A 22,308-nucleotide genomic window follows, 5' to 3' on the forward strand; every position below is an offset into this window, starting at 1 on the left:
AATTGTGAGCCCAGAGACACCAAACGCAAAATATCTACCTGGTCCCCATTGGAAATTACACTTATAAAATGTAATAAGGCGATCCCAATGTTAACCTATGAGAGAGGAAGGCCTTGCAGTAGTGAAAATTTTATTTAGGAGTTTGTCACTAACTGGATATGTAAAATGTAAAAGTACATGTCCAACTTTCAAAATACACTGCACCATGCCCTTGGGGCTGCCTAGGGCTTACCTAATGGGTGACTTATACGTATTACAAAGGAAGGTTTGGGGCCTGGCAAGTTGGTTAACTTGCCAGGTCAGCATGGCAGTGTAAAACTGCACACACAGGGTATTCAATTGCAGGCCTGAGATATGCTTAAGAGGGCTACTAAATTGAAGGCACAATCAGAGCTGCAGCCCCAGAGGAAGAATTTTATTTACATGCCCTGGTCACATGTAGTGTAGGGACTGATAGGTAAATTAAATATGCCAATTGTGGATAGGCCAATGTCAACATGTTTTAGGAACAGATCACATGCACTTTAGCACAGGTCAGCAGAGGTAAAGTGCTGAGAGTCCTGAAGCCCGAAAAAATGAAGGCAGCAAACAGAAGGTCACAAGCTATAACGTTTAGGGGTAACCATGCCAAGGATGCTAGGTTTAGCAGACTACACTTAACACACTTCCCTAAATATGGATGACAGTGATAGCCTCTTACCTGACCTTAGTTGACTCAGCAGGGCCTTAAAGTGCTGTATAGATGATTTATACAAGAGAAGAAGAAAGATATTGCTGCATTTATTGTAACCACTTTTCATATACGGAGTTTTTGGAACAAAGTTGTAAATGCCACCAGATGTTGTAAAGCATGATGAGCTCTAATCACTTTTTCTTTGCAAATCAGTTGCAAATGAAATTTAAACACTTTAAAAGGTGGGTTTGATTTGTCTTTTGTGGTATCCATTGTGCTTTCAAAATAAGTTGCTGAAACCACCGAACTATCACACCTTTCTATGCATAACTTTATAAAAACAAACATTTGAAATCCATAGGAAATGCCTAAGAACAGGAACTAAGCTTTGCCTTTTTCATCTTCAAATAGAAGCACAAAGAAACTACTCAAGTCTGATATTTTTTTATTATGTTATGGAAGATCCTATCTAGTACTAGATGATCACATGCAAATTTGTTCTTTGGTTTTTGTAAAATAATCACTTGAGTTCTTCTGGATGTTAATACATCTCAACATTCTCTAGTCTTCACCTTGTGAATTCAGTATCAAGGAAAAACTGTTATTTGACTGTTAAATTTGAAAGATGGAGCATTACCTTTTGGCCTAAAGCATGCCTCCAGAGCAGCTTCCTGCAGTCAAGGTTCTTAGCTGTCTTTAAGGAATGTATTTTTTGGGGAATTTGGACTAAAGCATGAATTAGAAAACCTTGTTTTGTAAGAAAGAGTATCTCTGTTTGCAGTGACTGAGGTCTAAGCGGCTCAGCCTTAGGATAGTAGGTGTCTTATATTTTATAAGATATGAAGATATAAAAGTTAATAGGGGCCTATAGGTTAGTAGGGGGCAGGCTACTGTTATCCTTGTTGATAAATCAGTAGTTACCAAACCTAGCTTGAAAATAAGCAGACTGTACTCTGCACAACCAGCTCGTAGTTTTGTATTTTCAAAATGCGACTGTTATTTTACAGCTTTTTCTTCTCTTGGAAGTTAGTTGTCCCTAGGGTCCATCAAGGCATGATATATGTCCTTTTATATTCTATTAACAGCATGTATAGTACCTTTTTACATTTAGATAACCTAATGGTAGTTTTGGAGCATGGATGACAATTACGTTTGCATACCATATAGGCAAGACTATTACTTAGAGAACAAGGATGCGTAGACCACTCTGGAGATTACTTTGGTGTCAAAGTACATGTGAATTTCATGGTCCATGAAAGATCATGAACCTAGGAGTCTTTTTAGAATAATGTAATCTTATTAGTTATAGAAAGGTAGAATATTAGGATACCAAGAACTGCATTAATTAGGATGAGTGTACTTATGTAAGAGGTCACAGTAGCATGATTTTCAAAAGAGAACGAAAGTTGTGTGAGCTTGAAATAATGTGCCTCATTTTTGCTTACCAGTTGGAGAAATAGGCTGGGTCCCCTCAGGAATGACTGTTGCTGGAATGACCACTTCATCTATGCTTGTAAGTTCTGGCCCTACAGTAGCCTCTACTGTCATGCCGGAGATGCCATCATCAGTTCTGTTCTCAGATGGTTCTGTGAAGAGGGATTCCGTTGTTATGGCACTTTCATAAACTTCAGGAGTTGCAGTAAAAGGTTCCAAGGTATCAAGGGGAGTGGGAGTTATATCCAGTGGTTCCAGGGTGGCAATGCTACCCCTTGCTTCTTCTTCGGTGACATTACTTGGGAAGATTATCTCCACATCAGGCTGTGTAACAGTCTGAACTGTGATAAATGCACCTGATTCTTCAGCATCTGTAAAGTTTTCTGGGATTAAAGTAACAGGCTCTTCAAGCTCACCTATGAAAAAAATGCAAAAGTGTCTGTTTTAGATATGCTGATCAGAGTAAGATATCATTAACAACTGCTAAATAGATAATTGGTTTAGTTAACAGACATAATAGACCACATAAATAGCTCTAGTAGAGTACTTCATGAATACCTCTGCCTCTTCATTATGGCTTAATCCTTGTAAATTTATCTTAGTTGGGCTTTTTTCACCATTATTATATTTATTATTTTGCTGTTTTGCTTGTACTTACCTCATTTCATGGGCGTGGTTTGGTGGCATCACAACTGTAGTACTCCTTTACTCTCACTAATCTGTTAACGGCTCATTAAAGGTGTCTGGTCAACAACACAGAGACATGTGGAGTTTACAATAGTGATTGTGAGAAAGACGATTATTAGTTAGGGTGGATGGTAGTCCACCACAAGTAATAATGTCACAATCTTATTTGGTTGGGTAAAGGTTTCAGTAATATAAACCTGAGCTCAACCCCAGTAGCTATGTCCCAGAGACACAGGCTTAGCTCAAGAAAATGGTTAAACCATTTAGAAATACCAGAACATTAGAAAACAATACATAATAAAAAGTCTCACTCCAATTTATAAAATGATATCAAACAACAAAAATCCATTAACGGGAACTGTAGATATGAATTTTGAAAATGTTAGAATGCACAAAGTGTTAACTGAGGGCAACTGGTTGTACTGAACCGGGACAAAGGTAATTTACAAAACTGACTGAGGTGGAGTGTCGGTCAAATACTTCAGACTTTGAAATTTTTCTAGAGAACAGGTAGTCGATGATGCTTTGATGGGGCAGCTGGACCCGAGTCACAATTTGACAACAGTGGGTTGCTGAAGAGGGCGGTCCCGGTGCAATTGTCCATTAAAAGAAAGAAATCTCACAGCGGGCAAAGTCTGGCATCCATGTCCATATAGGTCTCGAGGTCTATCAGCTTGGGCTCAGCATTGCTCTCACTGAAGTCCTCTAGGTACAGACTTTAAAACTTTTCTGGAAGCCAGATCTCCTTCATCGGGACAGTCTAGCAAGTTGGGGCTAACTAGCAATTTGATGGCTGCTATAAGAAGCAGTCCAAGTCTGGCAAAAACTATCATCCTTTCAGTCTTTGCAGTTTTGGTAGAAGGAGTACATTCTAATACTAGCTACTGATTGCAGGACCTCAGTAATAAAACCTGGGGGTCCAGACCCACTCCAGCAGAAGCCACCAGCAGTGTTGTGGGCAGAACCAGTTGAAACTGGTCAGCTGTACTCTTCAGAAAAGTGTGCTTCTTGCAGCTTTTGTGTTTCTGTAGCTTAAAACGAGGTCAGACAACTGACTCTTGTAAAACAGTTTTTTTTGTCTGGGGTACAAGTGGGAGCAAGGTGAGCCCTTAGTGCTGTCCTTGACCAACGTGAAAAGGTTGTCGGGGTAACCTGGCTTACTAATAGGACACTAGAGGGTCAGGCCCAATTGTGAGCTGCAGCTGTCACTCACAGGACAGGCCTCTTTTAAGAAAATTAAGTTTCTCAGAACAGTTCAGATGATCATCCTGCCAGAGGTTTAAGACACCTCCCCCTACCCTTTGTCTCAGCTCTGAGAGACAAGTCACAACTAATGAAGGAGGCATTCAGAAAGTTGCAAGCTCAGGCAAATGGGCTTCTAGAGGCTTTAAGCAGGCAAAAGTTAACTTTTCAAAAGTACACTTTGCAAAGTATTTGTTACAATCCCAACTTTATCAATGAATTGGGGTTGTAATAAATATGTTAAAACATCCAATAATTAACTTTTTATCTGGTTCCTAATTAGAGAAAACTTTATAAACTTGAATAAGGTATCCCAATGCTTCCCTAAGGAACAGCTGAGCATGCTAAAGTGAAAATAAGAGTTCAGGTAATTTTCACTATGAGAAGGTTTATCATGAAAATGCTCCATTTCCTTCTTTAAAGAATTAAGCACCATGCTGTATGGGTACTTGAATCATACTTAGGGTTGGCTTATTCATATGTAAAAGGGGGGTTTAGGTCTGTGAAAAGGATGCTATTTGGACAGGTCGAATTTTCAGTTTAATCCTGCACAGCAAGGCACTTGTGGAAGACCTGCAATTATGTTTTGCATTGTCATTGTAGTGGTGTCAGAATATGTGCTGCAGCCCACTAGTCACATTTAACTTACAGGCTCTGGACACACTTGGTACTGTATTCTAGGGACTTATAGGTAAGTTAAATAAGCCAAATAAAAGTATAGACAAATTTAACATGTTTCAGAGGTTAGGGCACATGCACTGTGGACTGGTTAGCAGTGCCCCAGTATGCAGAGTATACAGAGTCAATAAACGGCAGCATAAGTCCAGAGAAAAAGGGGATGACCATACATTAAGTGGCATTTTGCTACATGTCCCCTCTCAAATGAAAAGTAAGGAGCAACTCAGGCATTCGCTTGGCAGATTTCATCAAATACGGAAGGGTTGGGAAAGGCGATTGGCACTGGCATGGTCAATGGCATGTCTGTGCTCAACTGTGAAGTCTAAACTGTGTATGGAGATGGATCACCTCAACAGTATGGGAATTTCCTTTCTCATTTTTTCTTCAAAGTTCACATTTCTTTTTTAAAAAAGGCAATCGGCTGTGCCTGTGGAGGAGGTGTCATCATCGGAGATCTGCTGCACAAAGTTGCAGCAAAGATTTCTCTGTAAGAACTTAGGGCCTTAATTATGAGCCCCTTGCGACACCATTGCATTACTTTTTGTGACGCAGCACAAACCTTGAAGTCATATCTATGAGGACACCAAAGCCACTTGGCATGGCTTTGAATGGCCTCATAGATATGGAGTGAAGCAAGACAGCGTAAATCTCTGTGTCGCCTTACTCTGTGCCATTTAGGCACTCTATGGGCATTACAGTGGGTGTTCCCACCCAACACTAATGGATTTTGATACATCCCCATATTTACAAGATCTTGTAAACCTAGGGATGTACCAACACCTTACACCTCCCAGGGAAGGTGTAAAGAGGAGAAATATCTTTATTTCTCCTTGTTCTTTTTCCTCTTTCTGGAAAAGCCTCCCAATATTGTTTTGTGCAGGAATGTGCCCCTTCCTGAATAAACACAATCCTACATGCAATGCTGACACCCTTGCCTCATGGTGCAAGGGTGCCTTCATTGATGCTAAGCTGCCAAAATGGCGCCAGTGCAGCAGGAAAGGAAAGGAATGCGCTGTATGCCATAGATACTGCCCATTCCTTCCATTTCCCTTTATTGCAGGGCAGCACAGCAAGGTAACTTACGGCACTGCACTGTATTGAAAGCCTATAAATATGGGGCTTAGTCTCTTCAATGGAAGTAACAAATCGCAAGCAGGACAAAAGCTACTGGGTGTTGCCAATGAGAGCTCTATGAGGCTGGATAGCACTTCTACAAGGAGCAGCTAAACAAAATTTACTATCGTAGAGAAGAATGTAGTGGGGGTCGCCATGGAGTCTGGCTGACCAGAGATGCACCTTGAGCAGATCAGTGAACAGGTTGGGTCCCAGTTTCCTCTCTGTTCTCAGAACACGTTTTGGTGGAAGGTTTCTTAAGTCTCAAGGTTTAGATTTTGGCTATCTGGGCACCTTTAGCATCACTTCCAAGGGTCCAGGGCTGGAGGTACACCACATGGAGGGTCAGGACTCACTCAGGCTGGGACCAGGTGCATGTTCAAGATGGTCGTAGCCTTTTCCGTCACTGAGGCTCTATTCAGGAGGCCTGCCAACTAGCCCTTGGAGCCACTCTGGAATTCCTGGGTTCAAGCAGGAATGTAGGTCTCAATCAGCAGGGTAGGCCTCTGAAGGCACAGGGCAGTCCTCTTGGTGCAGCATCAGAGTTCTCTGAAGTACACAGCAGGCCACAGGCAGCAGGGCAATCTTCTGAGAATCCTTCCTCAGGTCCAGAAGTGAACTGAAGAGTGAGACTGAGATCCCTATTTCTATTCCTGGTGACCCCGTTGAAGTGGAAAAAACTTCTGGAGTTTTCCTCTACAGAGGTGTATGGAATTTGCTGCCTCCCTGCCCTGGTTCCAGTCTGTCTGCAGCCACAATAGGCTAGTGTGAAGTTCTTTGTGTGTGAAATGAGGCAGTCTTGGAAGTGCATTTGTTGTTGTGCACAGTTGCACCCTCCCCTCCCCCACCCTGCCTTGGTTGACCCATTCTTCTAACACCTAGTCCCTCTATTGTATGTCTGTTTGAGAGAAATACACAAAGAACAACTGCACCTAGTCATGTGACCCAGAAAATAAACTGCCAGCATCAAATGGTTGGGACAAGAAAATGCCAACTTTCTAAAAGTGACATTTTCAGAATTGTGACTTCAAATCCAACTTTATCATTTAAGGGGAATTTAAATTACACTCCCTTAGACAACAAACATGACATCTCTGCCAGCTCCCATTTAATTTGAATATTACAAATAGAAAGCTCAAGTATTTTATAGTTTCTTTCACAAACTGACCTGTCATTTGGCCCTTAAACATCGAGTGTGCTACTCAATTGTACCAATTTTATCATTTTCACAAAATACATTAAGGCTTTTGGGCAGCTGCTCACTCTATTTGACAATGTTATCCACTGTTGTGTACTCTTATAGCAATGGAATAAGTTAGTTTACTCCAACAATGTATTAAAACATGAGCCTGAGCCTAAAAATGAAATAGGTTTCAAAGCTTTGTTTGGTCAAAATGAAAGTATTACAACAAACCTCTGCATAACAGGACTTGCTTAATGTCTCAAACAGTATTCTTAATTTAATAGCTGTTTCAAGGGGGGACAGCCCTTACAATGATACCTTTACCATGCAGTTCCTTCGCCATACAGCCCTTACCGAGCATGCATTAACACAGGTAAGTATTTGTGCTTTTATCACACATGTGCATATATATATATATATACATATATATATATATATATATATATACATACATATATATATATATATATATATATATACATATATATATATATATATATATATATATATATATATATATATATATATATATATGTATATATATATATATACAAAACTTTTATTTCCCTATTACGCATTTTGGCTCAACAGAACCTTGATCATTGATGGACTAAATTGTTGTGCAGTTACATTTAGAGAAAGCATGTTTAAAGTTCTAAATATTCAAAGGTGGTGTGTAGATTATAAATCTAAGGTGTAACTATAACTCATGAATTTGTAATGTTTGTGTATTTTAAGTTTCATTTGTGTGGAAAGACTAAATAAAGCTTCCTGACTATAACAAAGGTTTAATCTTTGTTTTTCCATTGAATTTCCATGTTTTTTTTACTTGTAATAAAAATGTGTTTCAAACCATAGAGTTTACTGTTGTTGAGTGGTGTGACTGATGTTGACTGCAGTGATGCAAAGTGGAGTGGCGTACAGTAGAATACCATACACTGGACTGCTGTAGAATTAAGTGGCATAGAGTGGAGTGCAATAAGGTGGAGTAGCTTGTAGTGGAATAGCATTCAGTATGGTAGCATACAGTGGAGTAGCGTGGAGTGGAGTGGCATAGAGTGGAGTGGCGTAAACTGGCGTGCCGTAGAGTGGAGTGGTGTAGATTGGAATAGCATACAGAGAAGTGGTGAAGAGTGGAGTGGCATAAAGTGGAGTGGAGTGACGCACAGTGGAGTGGCAGGCAATGGAGTGCAATACAGTGGAGTAGGTAGAGTGGAGTGGCATAGAGTGAAATAGCATAGAGTTGAGTGAGGTAGAGTGTAGTTGTGTACAGTGGAATAGCGTATAATGGAGTGCTGTAGAGTGGACTGGGGTACAGTGGAGTGGCGTAGCATGAAGTGGTAGACAGTAAGGCAGCACACTCTGGAATAGTGTATAAAGGATGGCATAGAGTGTGGTATGGTAGACTGTAATAGCGTACACTAGAGTAGTGTAAAGTGCTCTAACGTAGAGTGGAGAGGTGTACAGTGGAGTGAGAGACAGTTTTGTGATATACAGTAAAAATGTATAGAGTGGAGTGATGTAGACCTCAATAGCATACAGTGGAGTGGCATACAGTGGAATAACATACAGTGGCGTGGAGTAGCAAGAGTGAAGTTGTGTACAGTGGAATAGCATAGAGTGGAGTAGGTTAGAATGGAGTATCGTACAGTGCAGTGGTGTACACTGGAGTGGCATTGAGTGGAGTGACACAGAGTGCAGTGGGATACATTGGAGTGACATACAGTGAAATAGGGTATATTAGAGTAGTGTAGGGTGGAGTGGAGTATAGTGGAGTGACATAGAGTGGAATAACATAAAGAAGATGTTGTACAGAGGAGTTGCGTACAGTGGAATAGTGTAGACTGAATTGGCATTCAATGGAGTGGCATACAGTGGAGTGATGTAGACTGGAGTGTTGTTTAGTGGGGAGGAATACAGTGGAATATCATACAGCAGAGTGATGTACAAAGAAGTGGTGTACAGTAGAGTGTGTTAGAGTGGAGTGGCCTACAGTCGAATAGCATAGAGAGAAGAAGCGTACAGTGGAGTTTCATAGAGTGTAGTGGTGTAGAGTAGAATGTTGTAGAGTGGACAAGTGTAGAGTGGAGTGAGATACAGTGTAGTGATGTACAATGGGAAAGCGCAGAGTCAAGTGGTGTAGAGGGGAGTGGCAATTATGGGAATGTCATACAGTTGAACAGTGTACACTGGAGTGGGGTAGAGTGGAGCGACATAGATTGGAATAGAGTAGAGTGGAGTAGCATAGAGTGGAGTGAGGCACCGTGTAGTGGAATACAGTGGAATAGCATTTAGTGAAGACATTTAGGGGCATATTTATACTCCGTTTGCGCCGAAATTGCGTAGTTTTTTTTGACGCAATTTCGATGCAAAACTAACTCCATATTTATACTTTGGCGTTAGACGCGTCTAGCGCCAAAGTCCATGGAGTTAGCGTCATTTTTTAGCGTGGACACCTACTTTGTGTTAATTATATGCAAGGTAGGCATTCCCGTCTAAAAAATCGACTCCGAGGCATGTGCGTCGGATTTATACTCCCGGGCAAAAATCACGCCCGGGAGTGGGCGGGTCAAAAAAAATGACGTACGGCCGCTTTTGCGCCGTTTTTTAGCGCCTGCAAAAGGCAGGCGTTAAGGGACCTGTGGGCTCTGAAGGAGCCCAGAGGTGCCCTCCCATGCCCCCAGGGACACCCCCTGTCACCCTTGCCCACCCCAGGAGGACACCCAAGGCTGGAGGGACCCATCCCAGGGACATTAAGGTAAGGTCAGGTAAGTGTTTTTTTTTGTTTTTTTTTGGCATAGGGGGGCCTGATTTGTGCCCCCCTACATTCCACTATGCCCAATGACCATGCCCAGGGGACAGAAGTCCCCTGGGCATGGCCATTGGGCAAGGGGGCATGACTCCTGTCTTTGCTAAGACATGAGTCATTTCTATGGGGGTTGGGAGTGAAAAAAAATGGCGCAAATCGGGTTGAGGCGAAAAAATTGCCTCAACCTGACTTGCCCCATTTCTTGACGCCCAAGCCCCATATCCCCCTACGCCGGCGCTGCCTGGTGTACGTCGTTTTTTTTAACGCACACCAGACGGCGCCGGCGGCTAACGCCGGCTAACGTCATTCAATAAATACGGCGCCCGCATGGCGCTTCAGAATGGCGTTAGCCGGCGCGAATTTTTTTTACACAAAACTGCGTTGGCGCAGTTTTGCGTCAAAAAGTATAAATATGGGCCTTAGAATGCAGTGGCTTACAGTGTAGTAGTGTAGAGTGAGTGTTGTAGAGCAGAATACCATACAGTGTAGTGTCGTAGAGTGGAGCGGGGTAGAGTGTAGTGAGGTAGGCTGTAGTGGCATACAATGCAATACTGTACTGAGTAGTGGCATAGAGTGGAGTGTTGTAGAGTGCAACGCCGTACAGTGAAGTAACACAGAGTGAATTGGCTCAGAGTGGAGTAGCATACAGTGGAATGACATACAGTGTAGAGTGGAATAATGTTGAGTCTTACTGGCATGCAGTATATTGATGTACAGGGGTATATAGTAGAGCAAGGTATAGTGGAGTGTGGTACAGTAGGATAGTGTAGAAAGTAGTAGGGTAGAGTGAAGTGGCATAGAATGGAGTGATGTACAGTGGATTGTCATAGGGTGGGGTTATGTAGAGTCGAGTGGCACAGAGTGGAGTACAGTGCAGTGGTGTGCACTGAAGTGGTGTACACTGGAGTGGTATAGAGTGGAATAGCACAGAGTGCAGTGTTGTACAGTGGGTTTGCGAATGGTGGAATAGTATGCAGTGAAGAGGTATAAAGTGGAATGGCAAATGCTGGTGTGGCGTACACTAGAGTGTCATAAAATGTAGTGGTGTAGAGTGTTATAGTGTGCAGTGTAGTGAGTGGGGTGACATGCAGTGTAATAGCCTAGAGTGGAGTGGCATATAGTGGCATGTGGTAATTGAAACAAGTGTAGCATGAAAGTGTGTGAATGGTTGTAGATGTAATGTGGCAGGAAATTTCATTATAAGGCGTGAATTATAATTTTTGATAGTATGCGTGAACAGTGTTAAGGTGCTAAAGTGATAAGTTGTGTTGTATCTTGTGCTGCGGTATACCATGGTAAGTTTGTGTGTACCACAGTACATGCACATGATAAGGCAGTGTATGATGTGCTAATGGCTGTGTTTATCAAAAGTAAAAGGCAGTCATGTCATTTTCAGCATGGTTTGGCTGTGTTCTGTGTACTGCATTTCACTGTGATCTGAGTTAGGGTCTTCTATATAGGTAAGTAGTAGGTTTTATTACTGTTCCCTATCTATCACAACTTTGTTAAAGTGGTAATAGGTAGAGAAGCTTACTTATAATCTTTATATGTTTTTACACCAGTTTAGGGAGAATTCTGTATTTTTTTATTTTTGTTTTAATTAGTGCTCTACTTGGTAGGCATTACCATGGTACTCTGTAGACTTTTTGGCGTTTTAAAAAGAAAGTACAGTGTAGTATGCTATATATTGTAAAACATAGTGTAGTACAGTGTATTTTTTTTTTTTTTTTTATTAAAATGTATTTTAATAATGTGGTACTCCTGAAGAAGATTCACAGGATTCCATACATTTTGTTAATTGTAAATAGAAACTTACAAACTTAATTTTCCCTAACTAGTACCACTTTAATAAAGTAATAATGGGGAAAAATATCAAACCCAATGCTTACCTATATCTAGGGGCGTAACAGAGAACACACCCAAAGTGTACCCAAAAACAATATGGCGGCCTTTACATTTTGTAAAGGTAGTCATTAGCCAGTCACATAATGCTGTGTCCTAAATATGTACTGTGGTACTTCTACAAAGTACCACAAAATTATATAAAAGTACTGCAACAACAGATATCACTAAGTTAAAATACCTTACAACTTAAAAAATACTTACCCTACTTACCTGTAGTACTCAAAAGAATCAGTCCTGCACCATTAAATCTAATCCTGCCAAAATTCATGTAAATCTGTTCAGCTGTTTCACGCTATGCAAGATACAAAAGTCTATCTGAAATTTCTTGGTTGAAAAGTGTGTTTTTGGGCTCCCCTTTTATCATTACACCCCTTGACAGATCACCACCTATGTAGAAAGAGCTATAGGATTGTAAAGTTTTGCAAAGGTTCATCAAATGGGGGACAAAGTTGTCAGCAACAAAAATTCTAAGGAATTCCAATACTTGGGAATCCTATCTACAACTACAGAGAGGCGACCACCATTCTGTTTTTTTTTCTCTAAAAAAACAAAGGTTACAGAGACATTATAATTAGGAAATAGAGTTTCAAAAACCTTAGAAATCCACTAAAAAAACAAAAATTACAGATACATTATAGTTAGATTCTGATTTTACACACATAGAACCATAAACGTTTAGCAGTTATGGCTATATTTATCACAAGAAACTATAACTTGTGCGCTAAAGTAACTATAACTTTGTCCCGTGTCCTGAAAATTAGAAAGAAATGAGGTATAAGGGGACAGAGCAGGGGTACCCTGACCCCCTGGATCTTGTGGGGGTGGGGCTGTAGCCGCCTTCTGGGGCCACATTTTAAAAATCATTTTTGTGGGTTTCTGTGACTCCAGGGATGTCCCATGGCAGCCTGAGTGACCACCTGGACTCCTGCAAGAGTCCCACAAGAGTGCAAGGACTATGCTACCTCTCACAAGGGCTCGCAAGGTCGTTTTTTTGTTTTTTTAAAGGGGCAGGTGTATCTGTGGTGAGTTGCACGAAAAGATGTAGGCATTCGGCTGTTTGCAGGGAAAGCTCAGCTAACTGCGAGGATTTGGACGCAGGCAGTGCACTGCAGGGTCGGCTCTAGGTATGGTAATAAAATATTATTTTACATTAAAAAACCCTAGAAATTCACTGACAAAGACAAAGGTTAAAGTGACTTTATAGTTAGGTATGGTAAAAATATCTTACCTTGCATTAAAAAAGCCTCAGAAAAGTGACGTTATAGTTAGGTCAATATGTCACTTTAAACATAGATAAAAGAAAAGAAGAAGATAAAGATAGGGAAAGGGCCCGAAAGAAGCCTCGTTTTGACTAAGCAGCCTAGGCACCTTTCCGCCTTGCAAATATTTGCTGAATCAGGATAGTGCAGCGGAGCCATTTGAGGAGGGTTAACCTATCCCACTCTTCCCTCCCCCTCATTATTTAGGCGGGGTCTTCCGTATCCACAAAATATGGGTAAAAGGAAGCACTCCAAAACAAATAATTCAACAAATCTAAAAGATAGCACATCTATATTAAAATACATATCAGGGGCGATGGGCATGATAGACAAACAAATCGCCACCGTGGAAGAGAAAATGATGGGGTCTAAAGATCACTCCCTTGAACCACTAGTTTCTGTAGAATTACTCAATAACCCCCCACAGAGCAAACATGGCGACGAGATCATAGAACCAAGGTATATTAACGGCTGTATTAAAGACACCTCTAATTTAATTTACTCCTTGGATGAAATTTCTCCTGTGGCCAAACGACCAAGGAAACCGGAGATGGGCTTGGAGGACAAGAACCCTAAGAAACCCCTAGTGATAGGTACAACAATCACTCCAGCCACAAAACTACCTAAGAAATCAGCTAGGAAGAAACCTCCAAATAACGCAGGAGATACGACCAGATCACTTCTTATAAACCTTCATGAGCTAGTAAACACTTTGAAATCATCCATAGGACTTACTCTTGATTCCATGCTGGAGCGCCTAAAGGGGGTGGAGAATAAACTCGAGGCAGGACTAGGATTAATAAAGGCCATACAATAAACAGATTCATATCACGTACTAAAGGATCTTAATACACCACCTTTGATCCTAGATCAGGAAAACAACACCCAATCTTTCCTGCAATATAGGACAAATGGTATACATTCGAATGTAGATCCCCTGAGAAAGATATCAACGCAGCCACAAGCATCCAATTCGAATCCAACTCTCCGGCCTGTATCCCCTGCTGCTACAGCTCAAGATTCCCTCCCTGATCAAGTAGACTTAAATCCTAGACTAGCTAAGAGAATAGGCAACAGCACACCGAGGACAATGACCACTCACTCCTATGTAAACTCAGGGAGGAATACATATAGCAGAATTGAATCCCCAAATATACGATATCGCCCAAGTGATCTATTACATCTTCCACCAGAGGCTACTCCTTATGTAGTGATTTTGGCCAACGTTCCAGTTTTAGATGACCAACAGACAGAATCTTGGATAGCTCTGAGAAATAAGGCCCTCAATTGGATAGGAGTCCGTTTGGGCTCAGGAACGGTGGGGTCTCTCTTCGAAACTATAAAAATGGTCAGGAGAATCAAGTGGTTAGGTAGCAGTAAGAAAGTCCTGGAAGGCGACTGCGTGGTCCTTACATTCAGGTCACCAAATTTAGTGGACAAAATTATCCACAAACTAGGAGCCACACAGGTTACTTCCCAAGGAATCTCACTACTACCCTTAGGCTTCTTTTATCAAAGCCCAGAGGGATGCAACTCCACAGGTCCACAACTAGCAAGAGTTTTTTCTAACATACCAGATTTTCAAATAGGGCGCAACAGATTTCACCCCCTTACGGCCTTAGAAGATATCGATTGACTCAATAAGAATCAGACAGCTCCTTCAGAAGAACTAGTCCAGATAGAACACAAATCAGGGTGGGCTTCAAACAAAGAACACATATCTTACACAATAGATTCCATAGCAAACAGGTCCCAAATTCACTTAACCCAAAACAGTGCCCCCAGAAATTCACCCCAATCATCAGGTGACATTATACCTCCCGGTACATCAGTAGACCAGCATGGTATCCCTAAACAGAAAGCAGAGATTGCTCTAGTATTCTGGAACATTGCAGGTTTAAACAACAAAATAGGCAATGAGACTTGGGTGAACTTTATAGAAAAATATTCATGCATATGCCTCCAAGAGACGTGGATAGCGAGTCCCCTCCACATCAACGGCTATAAAATATTTCACTCACCAGCTGCCCTGTCTAGGCACGGCAGACCAAAAGGGGGTTTATGCACATACATCTCTAACAAGTTACGACTACAAAATCTAGAGATGAAATTTACGAGTCTACACTATCAAATGATAGAGGGTAACTTGGATCACAAGACTCATCTAGTAATCATTAACTTTTATAATAATGCAGCCCCAGGAGAGTTTGCCAACATCCTAATGGAGATGGGAAATGATTTAAAAAAAATAACAAATACTAATAACAGCCGTGAGACCTTTATGATCTGGGGTGGAGACTTCAATGTCCATCCCTGTAAAGAAACCTCAGATAAGGTATGTGGCTGGGATTCTGAAGGCGTTGGCTTAAGTCTCCATTTTGCACACAACACCCAAGGAGACGCACTGAATTTACTGGCACAAACCCACAATTTATCCTTCGCAAATGAATTATACACTGCTGAATCAAAGTTTAATCCAACATACAACGGAAGGGGTGCAAATACCGTGATTGATTACGTCTTAATGTCAACCCATTTTACACACTACCTCAAGAAATATACATTGCATGACATCGTAATTAGCGATCACTACCCCCAGAGCCTCAACCTCCTAATAACTCCCCTAACCGCAGATAGAGACGACAGGCCCACCCTGATAGACGACATTGAATTAATGCCGTGTAACGGATACACCCTGAAATGGTCACAGACTGACCCCGACTTTCTCCTTAAGCAGCTACTAAGCGACTGCAAGCACGCTTTTGCAGACTGTTTAAGCGAGAATTTAGACCCAGGGCGACGTTTAAATGCTTTTACTTTGATCATGCAATTCATAAAGAAAGCCCTTACTACCAGAAGGGGTAACCCGGGAAAAAAAAGGGCCACTGGATGGTTTGATTATAACTGCTCACAAGCACATAGGAAATTGAAAAAGGCTCTAAAAGCTCCAAAAAGATCCTTAATTGAGATACGTAAGTGTAGACAAGAATATAAAGCAGTAATGAAGGGAAGGAAATTGACTCTAAAAAGAACCCTGTGGGAAACTCTACACACAGCTAGCCGAACGAAAGATAATATTCTTTTTTGGAAAACAATCAACTCACCTTTGTTCGGGGATAGAGATTCCCCCAGGATGGAAATAGCGATCTCCGAAGAAGACTGGATCGCACACTTCTCTAAAATATATGCGCTTGACAGCGAAGCAAACCCTACATCTCCTGTATATGATCAAGCCCTCCAGGAAGGCACACGCTTGTTAATAACCCCACAATTTAGCCTTGAGGAGGTAGAGGAAGCCATATTTCTGAGCAAATCACGGAAAGCTCCGGGCCCTGATGGCATCCCGATTGATATATACAAGGCCAATATCCACCTATGGGGCCCTGTATTAACGCAGGCATTAAGGGCCATTTGCATACAAGGTCCCCTACCATCTTGGCGAGATTCTAATATAATTCCTATATATAAAAAAGGAGACCGTCTTAACCCAGCCTGTTATAGACCAATCTCCCTACTGGACTCAACGGCTAAATTAGCAGGGAGAATCATCCTGAACAGATTGCAAATATGGGCAGAAGAAAAGAGAGCTTTATCCTCTGTCCAATACGGATTCCGGAAAGGTATTGGCACAGTGGAACAAAGCCTGAATCTAAGTATTAGCATAGGAAAGTATACAAGGATTAGAGAAGGTAATCTGCATCTGGCTTTCATTGACCTATCATCAGCATTTGACTGTGTACTACATGACAAGTTATGGGATATCCTAAGCAGCATGGGGGTAGAACCAGCCATAATTCAGTTTATACGAGACATGTACACAGGGTGCAGAGCAAGAGTGAGGTACGGCCTAAAGAGGGGAAATTACTCGCCCTTTTGGCATATTTAGAGGCGTGCGCCAAGGCTGCGTTCTTGCTCCATTCCTCTTCTCATTGTACATAAATAACTTAGAAAATGTGTTGGCTAGTAACTGCAAAGATCTACCCCAAATAGGCAATCGTGCTGTCCCGGTTTTACTTTATGCAGATGACGCATTTTTAGTGGCCAGGACCCCGTTAGCCTTACAAAAACTTTTAACTACTTGCATTACATTTATGTCACAATTGGGTCTTACTGTCAATCGCTCAAAAACGTTCATTATGAACTGTGGTGGGAAACGCAGCAAATCCTATAACATTATAACCGCGGATGGGAGAGTAGAAACTGCGCGCACCTTTTCCTATCTGGGCATAATGTTTGACAATCAGGGCTCCTGGGCTAATTGTAGTAAGACAATAAAAAACCCATCTTATAAAAACAACGATGGCTCTAAGGCTTTTTTCTAAAAGGATAGGAGGGATTACCCCGCCAAATATGATAAAAATTTACAAAGCCAAGTGCATCCCAGCCGCCACGTATGGGTCCGGAATTTGGGGATACACCGATTGTAACATGGTGCAGACGGTTGAAAATGATTTTATAAGATATCTATTGATGGTACCAAAAGGTACATCATCATATCTTACCCACTCAGAACTGGGGTCCCCCTTTATTACCGACTTGATAAAGATTCAACCCTTACTGCTATGGCACAAAATCTGGACCTCGGAACATACTGAACTAAATAAGGCCATTTTGACTGACTGCATGGAGTCTATATACGCAACAAGGGTGCCTTGGCTAAGATACATTATGATTTTTTTTTAAAACATGGGCAATAAAGCTTATTACACAAATCCAGCTTTGCTGGTCACAATCTCTAGGAAGGACCTGAGTGCTCTGGCATTAAAATATCTAGAAGACTTACGATGGGAGGTTGAATCAAAAAAGCCCACCGTCATTCACAATCAAATAATTTTGTCGACTGAGGCCATTCAGCCTTATCTGACGAATGTGATAAATCCCCGCCATCGTTTTGTTCTCACCAGACTGAGGCTAGATATATTCCACCGTCTAGTGACCTTCCCAACTATGAATGATGGGAGCACCATCTTGAAGGCTTGCCCAAGTGATGCAAAGGCACCACAAACTACAATCCATGTGGTTTTATTTTGCAAATTTTACGCCAAGCAAAGAAAGCGCTTAGTAGCACCTCTTCTAAGGCTAATTAATCTCCCTCAGTGTCGCACCACGTATGCCAGCCTCCAGGTGCTATCATCCATTGAGATGTGCGGAACCTTGGCTAATTTTTTATGCTCCGTATTAAACACAAGAAAGCGCATGGGGGTAGCAATATAACTTGAACTATTTTATCTAACGGTTCGTACTTAGGAAATTTTCTTAAAGAATTTTAAACATTTTTTCATGTATGGATCCTTTATTATTGTAAATCATTAAGATTTTAGTCTATTTATTGTATTTATTGTATATTAAAATGTAAAATATTTGATACTTTTATGACTTGCTGAAAGTCAAATAAATTTTTTGTACTACTACTACTACTTTAAACATAATGTTTTAAACTAAAAAAAATGAAATTCAAATGTTATAGTTGTTTCAAGCAACTATATCTCGTGCCCTCGCAACACACTGCTTATGACCTCACATATTACACCATACTTGACGTGTTCTATGACATTATTGAGAACCTTACCAGTGACAACTGAACTGACATCATTGACAACACTGTGCATGGCGTGACATAACTATAACTGTTGAATTTTGGTAGTTTTTTTAACAGAGCATTATAAAATCTTATACTTTCATTTGCAGGAGAATCACCAAAAAACCCACACATGAGTGAAATATCTCCTGCAACATCCTCTTATTTCCTAGACTAGAAGATCATTTACTGATACATACTAGCAATTGCTGCCAAACTGCCAGTATAGCTTCACAATGAAGTTATTATTCACTTCTCATTATAAAACAATGTGAACAGAACTTCACCCACCTCTGTAGCAGATGGCATCATAGCGAGATTCAGGGTCGGGATAGCCAGTCTGGTTGGGGTGGAGGTAAACAGTTCTCACACCAACTAAGTTTCCACCACAGGTGGGCCGTGGTTTGACAATTGGATATCTTACACTGCGATCCGCCAGCCAGCCAGCACTGCACACATCCATCCCACCCTTCCAGGCCAAATACAGCTGCCCGGTTGTGGCCATTTGAGCTCCCAGCTTCTGGCATTGTTCTTCTGCCTCTTTGAACGTGAACTGGTTGGGGGATGTAGCATAGAACACTTCTCCTATAAATCAATCACACAAATAACATCCATAAGAAAAACAGGCTTTTCGTCTTTCTGTTTGATACGTTTTGACCAGCAGATTTTGCTGTTTTTGTAGCATATATCAGCCCTGTGGCAGTGATTCTTTAGGTAAGAACAATAAAATAATTTAAATAAACTACACGTGATTTGAGTCACAAAGACATAAAGGGTCCATACAAGAAAAATCTGATATGTGTTAATTACATGAAATATTTAACAGTAAAGCTATTCCAAACTTTCTTCTTCCAGAAAATGCATTACAACATAGAAAACCTGCGTTTACTGCTCTCATTAACATCTCATATTTGTTGTGAGTATTTTTACAATTTTAAATCTGTATGCTGGTTTCCCAGTGCACTGTTTGCTTGTACACTTTCTGACTCTTCAGTTGGCCTCTAAATATTCTGGCCTTTCTCTCCTGCACTAAAAGTTTAATATTCTTGTTTCATTAACTAAACATTTGGTACATATGCTGTCAGGTCAATGAATCAATTAGGATTTACAATGTGCGGCTAATCAACCAATGGGGTATCCAGGCCCTTAGTGCCAGGTGAAGGCTTAGAAGTCCCTAAATTTAGTTTGATGGCATACCCTACATTTATAAAACACCTGCCACTTAGATTTAACCAATATGACTGCCACATAGCATTTAAAAACAATATTTCATTTAACAGAATGAATGCAGCAGATGAAGGAAGCATATTCCTGGGAAAGGTGCTTGGAAAATTAGATGTTTCAAAAAATTATTTTACCTTGAGTCTCAGAAGTATTCTAAAACATTTTGCTTCGTAATAAAAATACCGGAAGTTCTGGAAGAGGGCTCCACCATGCACGAGAGACACATGCAAGCAGTAAGTAAATTCTGGTAGACTTGTCAAGAACAGATAGGGAAAAGGGTCGACTGGGTGTGCCTAGTACCACCTATATACCTTTAACGTCTTTGATTCTTGGTGAGCTCTGTGAGCATAAAAGCTTATGCTTTATTATATTTGATTCATTAAAGTGTGTGCATAACGATGTTAGCAATTCAATATATAGACATACGCTGTTAGAAAGGATAATTCTGTTAGGATTTTTACTGTTGGAAAATGAAAGCATTTTAGACATCAGAATTTGTTTAACAGTTTCGAAACATAGAAAATGTCAGATACGGATTGCAAGAAAATTGCAACATTGATCAATGGTAATGCTTGAATGATCCTTGCCAGTAGGTATTGTCCTGGGAAACATTTCATCCTAGTGCTTTTTACCTCTTCTATGCCTTTATGGACAGTGGCAGTGACCAACCATGACGAAATTAGCCTTTACAGCTCTCCAAAGGGTACAGTCCGTCAGAAACATCAAGACCATGTTCCTTCCGAACGGAAGCACAAGCACCTCAAGCATGTTGGGGCCTTATTGATGCTAATAGATGAGATGCATTTGAGCCCTGTTGGCAAAGTGTGTTTGGGGCCTGTTGAACTTTTTTGCTTATGCAGGGTCATCCCCAATCTTTTTGCCTCCTGCCTCCTAATTTTTTCTGACCTGTTGCTGTTGGCTTTTGAACTCTGAGCACTTTACCACTGCTAACCAGTGCTAAAGTGCACATGCTCTCTGTGTAAATTATATGTGATTGGTTTATCCATGATTGGCATATTTGATTTACTAGTAACTACCTAGTAAAGTGCCAGGGCCTGTAAATCAAATGCTTCTAGTGGGCCTGCAGCACTGGTTGTGCTACTCACATAAGTAGCTCTGTAATCATGGTTTTTGTAACGTGTCGTTAGGTCCAAGATATTCCCTTCCTGTTGAATGCCCAATTAGGGCGAATAATTAAGTGGGTACTCAAGGTTTAAGGGGTATGGACCATAGCCCCTTTCCTGAAATAGTCCAACACAAGTAGAGAGATGAGAACCCACATTCACCAATTGAGTCAGAATCGTCTTTAATTAGAACATCATAAGTCCAATTGAGAGCAAAGAACAAAAAATACGTAAAATGACGAGAAATGTGATAAGGCAAATCCAATGAATTCAAAGAACATAGAGCAGATTACAACAGCCAACACATGTGTCGCCCCCTATGGTAGTCCCACCTGGGGCTTTTTCAAGGTTGAAAACGAATTCAAAAGAGGTACAGTGAGGTCACTAATAGACCTATAAACTCTAATTTTTCAGATAGTTAAAATCTGAGCATGCAAAAGTGTCATGCAAGTCTGTGACCATTCCAGAATTTCCAGTGGACTATAATCCGAGGAAACAGAAGAAAGATTTAGGGTGAGGGATAAAAGAATACAAAGGGTCTCATTACCCAAAAGTCTAAGAAAGAAAGAACAATTTTATAATTTCTGAAAGAATATGAGAAGATAAAGAAAGATATTGTGAAACCTTGCCAGTCCATAGTGATTATAACTATTTGGTCCCTCTGTTAAAGCGATTATTCAATGAGAACACCCGTGAGAGAAATACAGTTCTCAAGTTCAAGTAATTATTAACAAGTTGCAGGTGCTGGAAAATTCCATAATTAATGTAATTGGTGAATTATAAACAAGACAGAATACTAGTAAGAATTTCGGAAAGACCACCAAGAGGAATGCATTGATTAATCATACCAATGTAGTATTCATGGTCATTCATCACTTCATCATAATCATTGGTCTGAATTTGAAGAGAAAACATTTGACTAATTAGGGAAGTTAAGATAAGTTCTCCCCTAATTTAGAGATAAAGATAACATTTGTACAAAATCCTGACAAGCATGGCAGAGAGTAGTATAAATATGTTTAAGGGTTGATGAGAGAGATGAGTCATGATAGTACCAGTCATTTTTGACAAAAACATATAGAAATATATAGAGATATAATAAGTAGCTATTGAATTACAGTGTAACCTTTTACCCAATTTAACATAGAAATGGTAAATACCTCAGTGCTCGATATTGTAAGTTGGTTACATATTTGGTTTTAAGAAGATTGCAAGCATGAAAGCTCCGACTAGATAAGAGTCCTGGTCCTAAACATTACAAGTGACGCTTACCAATGAAATATTCATTAATTAGATTCCGGGCATAGGTAGCTATGACAATGTGACTGTTAACTTTTTGTGCCTTTCTTTCTAGGTACCAACTGCGCTGTTTAAATAGTTTTTCTTTTAGCTAGATGTT

The 22,308-nt window shown here is 40.6% G+C and overlaps 1 protein-coding gene across 2 annotated transcripts in view; it reads right to left on the reverse strand.

The window, feature by feature from the left end:
• Positions 1-22,308, reverse strand: part of ACAN (aggrecan) — a 173,801-nt gene that overhangs the window by 70,106 nt on the left and 81,387 nt on the right. For both annotated transcript variants that reach the window (XM_069222715.1, XM_069222714.1), the window contains exons 6-7: positions 18,853-19,146; positions 2,119-2,523 (exon numbers count right to left, since the gene is read on the reverse strand). In XM_069222715.1, coding sequence (XP_069078816.1) covers positions 2,119-2,523; positions 18,853-19,146 — 699 coding nt within the window. The remainder of the gene's footprint in view (positions 1-2,118; positions 2,524-18,852; positions 19,147-22,308) is intronic.

This window comes from Pleurodeles waltl, chromosome 3_1, assembly GCF_031143425.1.
Source record: "Pleurodeles waltl isolate 20211129_DDA chromosome 3_1, aPleWal1.hap1.20221129, whole genome shotgun sequence".
Classification (NCBI taxonomy): Eukaryota; Metazoa; Chordata; class Amphibia; order Caudata; family Salamandridae; genus Pleurodeles; species Pleurodeles waltl.